This window comes from Limulus polyphemus, unplaced genomic scaffold, assembly GCF_000517525.1.
Source record: "Limulus polyphemus unplaced genomic scaffold, Limulus_polyphemus-2.1.2 Scaffold76, whole genome shotgun sequence".
Taxonomy (NCBI): Eukaryota; Metazoa; Arthropoda; class Merostomata; order Xiphosura; family Limulidae; genus Limulus; species Limulus polyphemus.
In genome coordinates this window covers 805,780-813,346 of record NW_013665686.1, presented here as the reverse complement: position 1 = coordinate 813,346, position 7,567 = coordinate 805,780, and the positions used below count along the sequence as shown (strand labels likewise).

The 7,567-nt window shown below is 33.7% G+C and overlaps 1 protein-coding gene across 2 annotated transcripts in view; it reads left to right on the top strand.

Annotated features, from left to right (window-relative positions):
- LOC106466855 (zinc transporter ZIP9-like) overlaps nt 1–5,382 on the top strand; it is a 28,879-nt gene extending 23,497 nt beyond the window's left edge. The window contains exon 8 of one of the 2 annotated variants that reach the window (XR_002612387.1): nt 4,911–4,932. Coding sequence is in view for 1 of the 2 variants with exons in the window: in XM_022395461.1 (XP_022251169.1) it covers nt 4,911–5,165 (255 nt within the window). In the remaining variant the exon portion in view is untranslated. Of the gene's footprint in view, nt 1–4,910 lie in introns of both variants that reach the window. The other variant, XM_022395461.1, reaches the window with a different exon arrangement.
- Nucleotides 5,383–7,567: the final 2,185 nt, after the last annotated feature.

The window sequence follows — 7,567 nt, the reverse complement described above, 5'->3', positions numbered from 1 at the left end:
ATTATAACGTCCCCCACTGCTGAAAAGGCAAGCATGTTTGATGGAACGGAGATTCGTACCTGCGACTCGCAGACTGCGAGTCGAGCGTCCTAACCAGGCTTAAAGTTCTTTAAATCATATATTCATATTTTAGCTGGGTATACATATATATATATATATATGTCAAACTAACTCCTCTCACAGAACCCTTATTTATTTGGGGTAAAAGATAGAAGAGGGGGCTAAAGCTCCCAGGAAAGTCACTCAGGTATGATGGGAGCTTATGATAAAGTTTTCAGGGTTGCTAAGCCCGCCCAAATTTGGCATGGGAGTTTGTGTTCTTGCCTCCTTTTGGATCCTTGGAGTACCATGTTTGAAATTGTGTTCATACCTTCCTTCACAAGCTAGCAGGACCAAACTTGGCACACGTGCTCAGGTATCATGGGTCTATGTCGTGATGGATTTTTTTTTCTTGTACGGACCACCCTTGGGGTAGCTGCAGAACTAAGTGAGGATAATGGAGGAGCATGATCAGTACATTAGTGGCTTTGTGAATTGGAAAGGGGCCTTTGAACTCTGAAGTGGAGCTGGGTATTTTATTCTAATTACTTTAATAATCGAATTATGCGTTATTCACTCTAATAATATCTTGTACATTCAAAGATAAAATCAAATCGAAGATCACAAACCACACTGGTAGGTTATAACTAACTTCACCTTTAGTAATATAAATGCTGTTGTCAATGGAACAAAACAAATCATTCATTCAAAATCAAGTTATACATTTTAATAGAGAGTACCCTATGTAGGAAATCAGTTCTAGCTAATTTTGTTTTCGGGGGTGGGGTAGGGGAATAATACAAAAATATGTAAACAATTAGTGCCAACTGATAAATGAAGGGTCCCTCGGTGGGACAGCGGTAAGTCTACGGATTTCCAACGCTAAAATCAGAGATTCGATTCAATTCAGTAGAACCACAGCAGATAGCACACTGTGTCTTTCTCTGCTCTAAAATAAACAAACAATCAGACAAATGAAGGAACTTTCAAAAGTGATAACTAATAAAAAATATTTTGCGTTGATTGTTAGAGGGGGCGAGCAACCTATCTTATCACATTGTAAGTTATGCTTTAAGTGGTTCAACGTAAAACTTGTTAAGTTAAAACAGTTCCCCAGTGGCTCAATGATAATGCTAAAATTATAGGCTCGACTCCTGCAGTGCACAAAACAGCTTAAGAACTTGTAAGAGCCCCCCCCCCCCAGTGACACAGCAGCATGTTTGCAGACTTATATCGCTATAAACCGTGTTTCGATACCCGTGGCAGGCAGAACACAGATAGCCTATTCTAAGATGAACTTCGGGGTTAAATCCATGTGGTGGATACAGTACAGATAGCTTTATGATAACTAAACAAGCCAATGAATGTAAAAAATAAACTACACATTCGGAACAAAATGTTATCCTAGTCTTTGTGCTACTATTTTATTATAGAACACGGATCTTACAAACCAATAGATTCATTTTTCCAAGACCAAAAACAACAACAACGATTGAAATGGTTTCTAAATATTTTTACAGCACCGTGGTTACCTCAGGACTAATAATATCAACCACATGATTATACTATTTTCCAAAAACAAGTATTCATATTATGAAACGTATTGACTCTTAGCCAAAGAAATAAATATTTCGACCATTTATCACGCCAGTTTGTTTATTTGTTTTTTGAATTTCGTGCAAAGCTAATCGAAGGATATCTGCCCTAGCAGTCTCTAATTTAGCAGTGACAGACTAAAGTGAAGGCAGCTAGTCAACACCACCCATTGCTTACTCTTGGGCTTTTCTTTTACTAACGAATAGTGGGCTTAACTGTCACATTATAACGCCACCATGGCTGAAAAGGGCAAGCATGTTCAGTAACAGGAATTCAAACTCGTGACAAACAAATTACGAGTAGAGCACCAGAACCACCTTATTATGTCAGGCCTTTATTATGTCAGAGGGTGTAGTATAGGATGGTGCTATATGTCTGCTAACCCCTTAATTATGATATAATTTTCTTCAAAATTATTGCGTTTTTTCATTCATAGTTTGAACGCCAAGATTTGCTCAAGTAACACTAACATTCTTTGTTATGAAAGCATGCAAGATGTGGGATTGGTGGCGTAATATAAAGGAAGTTTATTTTGTTGTTGTTGTCGAATCAGATAAGGATCAGAGGTAGTTCCGCTCTAGAGCTTAACTCTAAGTGGGCACAGATCTTGAATGTGTGCGTTTTGTTTGCAAACTTGGTTTTATAATAGTAGGTAAATAAACAACATCATTTAAAAAAAAAATCTGAATTCAGAGCTACTATAGGAAGAATACAAAGGAAATCCTTTGGTTCCGATACGTTGATGATATATATTTTATGTTTAGCCAAACAACAAAAATAATTTATATGCCTTTTCCCAGAAGATTAACAAGCTTCACAGTACTGTTAAGTTTAAAGTGAAATGGAAAACCAATAATTCACTACAATTTTTAGATATTTTCATAACTAGAGCAGAAACAGGACTAGTTCTTTTTATCTATATAAAACCAACAACTCCCTTTAAGCTATGTTAATTTTTTTCTCGTGTCATCATAAAACGGTTAAAACGTCAATTATAGCTTCAAAATTTTTAGAGATTATATAATTTATCCTCACACGACCCTTGATGATAAAAATCAAAAATATTATCAGAATTTTCGAACGATTACATTGTCCTATTGGCTTTATGCAAAATGTCCATCAAAAAGGCAAAGAAGACATTTTTTAGGAACAATAACCAGCAAACAGCATCATTTACATGTGAAAATAAAAGTAGAATACTTGGCATAAACAACAGTGATAATATTGTGGCTTTAGAGAAATAACTTACCCCAAGATAAAGAGCAGGTTGGCTATATAGTCTGCTGCCAATCCTACGAAAAAGTTTATGTTGGTGAAACGGGTAGCAATTTGGATACAAGGTGTTACAACAAACAAATACTGATATTTTTTCAACACATAAGGAATCTTGATAGTAAAATCAACTGTAAATCAGCCAAAATTTTACATATATTGCGAACTGTGGTACCTGATCGAACGTTCGTCTGTCTCCCACTTAAAAAGCTGCGCACGCAGGTAAAGCTCAACATTCACTTTTGAAATGACGGGAAAACAGGCATGATTAATGTTTATGCCACATTTTATTTCGTAAGCAGGATATTCTAAAGTAAATTGTTAGGAATTAATCACATCATTGTTCATATTTCAAAATGTGACGTAACTTAAAGAATAAAAATGTAGATTTCCCTTATGTTATTGTTGAGCGGCTCTTAGCATGACTGAAATGTTCAACAATTATTTTTCACGGTGGACGGTATAAGTATCTCAGAGCTTCGGCTCTAAGTGAAACCAAGAGTGCAACACAATCAACCATTTTAAAGTCCATGAAATAATTTAAATTGATAGATTGATATAAACTTTTCCCGTTACTGGGGGCGGTACTTTTGCTAGATTAACTTAACCTTTCCCGTTACTGGAGACGATACTTTTGCTTGTAATACATAAAACTAGAAATATTATGAAAAGTTCGTTAATTCAAAGATTGACAAACTTCAACACATCTAAAGGTCACTTGAAGCTGATGACATATGCCATTAAGGGACTTGAAACTTCACAGCATATGTGTTTGTTTCACAAACAAACACTGAACTGAAGAGGACAAGTAAAAGTGTCGAAACTTGTATCCATATAAATTTGGTGTTTTTCCGCAATAATGGATCTAAATCTTATTTTAAACTTGGCTTTGTTTGTGTATCTTGTTTTTGTATAAAAGCCATGTTCGCCTCTATAAAAGAAGTTTCGGATTTATATATAAATATAAGTTTTAAGTTTAACAAACTTTCTTCTAAACTTCTTCTTTGTTAAACTAACCAATTCGTGTAGTTTGTATAACTTTATTAACTGTAATTTTTGTTTACAGAATCTCTTGAATTTAATTTTATCTTGAGGGTTTATGTTAGAGTGACTTGCATTGTTTTAATCTTGGATAATATTAGTTGTTGTATAAGATTGTGGTTTATCTTTTTCGTCTGAAATCCATACTTAATTCTGATTTTTCTTTGGTTTTTGTTGAACTTAGGGGTTTCACTTTTGTTTTTATGGGTAGGATTTAGTTTAACTTATAGGGTGAACACACCGAACTGATTAAAGCTTTTTAAGTAAGGTCTTCATCTTATCGGTTCGACATACACCAATAAGCATTTGTTCTTATTTAGGGTTATTCTTGCATTGTATTGTGATTGTGTTTTTGTAAATAAACATTTGTGTACTTGCCACATTATTAGTGTCGGGTCTCTTTTTCTAGACAATCTCGGTTTTATATCGAAAAGATCACTACACTCTATAGTCCGGTATTCTAAGTTAGCGGATCTAACTGACTGATCTGCGGGAAAACCGTTTCACATGGAATATCAAAAGAGTCTTCTCGAAAAATATAGAATCATGAGTGTTCCAGTACGCAAGAGTTTCGCGTGTATGGCTTTTGACAAGTGAAGTCAACATGGAACAATGATTTGGACCTGGAGCACGAGACAAAGGAATAAGCAAAATCGCGCTTCGCACTTTGGGGATGTAGGTGTGTTATAAGAGTGACGGTCAGATCCCACTGTTGGATTAGCATAGCCGAAAAGATGGCGGTAGGTGCTGTATATAGTCCCTGTGTAGCTTTGCGAGGATATCCGAAAGTGATCTTATATTGTTTAATATTGATTTGAGTATATATTTTTGGACTGTGCGTTAGCATTTCTGTTAGATATTGTAAGTTTTGTTTTTTTCTTTGGGATTCAATAAAAGTTCGTTTTTGAGTCTGTATTGCTAGGCTGTGTAAGATGATACTTATGTTTTTTTCTTTCTTGTAGCTCTCATTTCAGATAGTAAGGGAGATAACAATATGGTTAGATTGGAATGTTCCACCATTGGACCTGGCTGGAAAGTCAACCATCAGAAGCATAAGTGACCTTCACACCCCCTATGAAAAGTGGAGCTTCGAATGTTCATTAACTAAGAATTTCATAATGGTTGCTAGTTTCGTTAAAGGTGCAAATTTTCGTATTAAATGTTACAACTTAGTCAGAGTTGTTTCTTTATTTTTCTTAACTATAATTTGGGATTAATGTCATTTAACAGTTGCTGAGTAATCACAGGTGTTCACGTGTTTATTTCTTTGGGTGCACCTTTTCTTGCCACGTAGAAACCGATGCTGCACTCTATGTACATAGTTTCGTGTTTCTAGATGCCACATTGTTTGAATAATGTCAAGCAACCGATTGACCAAATATCGTCACTGGAATGTTTCACTCGAATACTTTTGTCTGAGGACTTAGTTTGTTTTTTATGTTTCATACTTATTTGATAATGTTTTACATTTTTCACTATTAAAATAATGTTATATTCATATTTTAATTGCATTAAAATATCCGCAAAATATATTTTCTGTTAGTAATAATAATGCTAGTTTATGTTTAAAACACAGTTGTATTATTATTATTATTTCTATTAACAAATACATCAAATATAGACATATTAATATGGTCACATTCTTAATATAATGTTGAAAACAAAGAAAAACTTGCTGAAGAACTTATTAGTGGAGCACATTAAAAATCTAAGCAGAAAAATGTCATTATACTCCACTTCACCTATTTTATAATGTAAAGAAGCAAGAAAATGTCATTATGTTTAATTATACCTATTTTCAAAAGGGTTTTACAGTTTTTTTAAGTTCACACTACATGTAGACGAGACGTAAAAGTGACATATAACACATTCTATTTACGTAGTCACCGTGCGCATGTACTTTTTGATTTATACTTACAGTTTCATGTTAACCTTTTTTTTTCACACTCATTTTTGTTTCGTAACTTTATAGTCACAGTATCTATCTTTTTGAACTTAACCTTCAAGCAAACTTGTAGAAGTAATGTTACATTAAAAAGTTGAAATTTAAATATGGCGTCAAATTTTTGGATGTTTCGAAAATATCGTTCAGGAAAGGAAAGAAAGAGAAATTTCTCACTAAATACGCACTACAAAGAAACTGTTTTCTCACGTTAAGATCATCTGGAAACGCCATCTTTTAATGCACACTCCCGATAAATAAAGTTGAGAAAATTCTATGCTTTGTTTGTTTATTAAAAACTATATGCGTTTTGAATGTTTATTGCGATTTATCTTTTCCGTGCTGCTGATTTTTTTTAAAGAAGTCATATCTGTCAGATATATGTTTCTTCAGATCTATCTTTCGGTTACGTAAGAGGAAAACACCTTATTTGTTTTCTTGGTATTTGTGGAAGAAAATGGTTTAAGTTTTATGAATTAATGTGCAATTACGAAAAAAAAAAAAGACAAAAGAATAAGCCCAGCCATAAATATGTACAACTTGTCTTTACGGTTTCAACTTTTCAAGTTTTAAAATCAAAATTGATATATTACTATTATAAAAGTTTAACTGATAAGATGTTAAAGTAATTGATTACAATGTCTTAAAGTTACCAACTGAGTGTAATGGTGTTCTCGTCTTGGAGTATGAAAGAGACTTATACACCATTACTCCTGAAGAGTTTTATCCACTGTTTTCTCGTGACTTACTGTACCTGAAATGTAGTTAACTCGCTAATATATAATATCTACAAAAAGAATCATGGATTCTGCCAGATGACACTTCTACGTACTTTCTGTGATTTATATTCATTTGAATATTTGATATCCATATTTTCAGTAAAGGATATTTAGCTTGGTTTTCAACATATTGCTGATTTATTTTCGTATCTTTTAACGAAAGGCGTTCTTGTCTGTTAAACAACTTAAAATATTACAGTTAATACTATTTGCATTTTACATAAGCATAACAACATGTTGTCTCGTCCCCCAAAAGAGGGATTACCAAATTTGAAACGAGATTCTATGTAATAGAAAATTACTGAACGCCGTAAAAAGTTAATTATGTGTTTTCGTATCTTTCCCTCTTTCAAAATATCAAAAGTTATCACCAGCACTAGTGATATGGTTGGACAGCACTTTTCAGTTACGGGAGCAAGGCTGAGAAAGGCATTGTTTATTTGAGGCATTATGGAATAGTTGTTTAAACGAACTCTAGCAATTTTAAGCGTTTTAGGGAGGTTAATGTCCGTTACATAGTTAAGCGTCAAGTACTGGTACTGGATAATGGGGGTCGTTGAATAAGATTTTCTTTGTTTAATCATTTTAACCTTTGATAAAGTCGAGCATGGTATGTCCGTGACAAACACACATTGTGAAACTACTGACTCCACTTCAAATCCTGCGATTTGAGGATAATTATAGGATGAAGCTATGAGCTAATCGTCAGATTGACGTTTCCAGAATTTATTAATAAAGAATCATAACTTATCCCTTAAGCGAGGAACGATCTTCAGAAAATGAGCGTAGAAATTGTAATAAATTTCCCTTTGGAATAAAATAGTGGTAACTGGAAATACACCAAAAACATAAAAGCTAAGTAATGATCATAAGAGATAAATCGTATGCAGTAATTTAT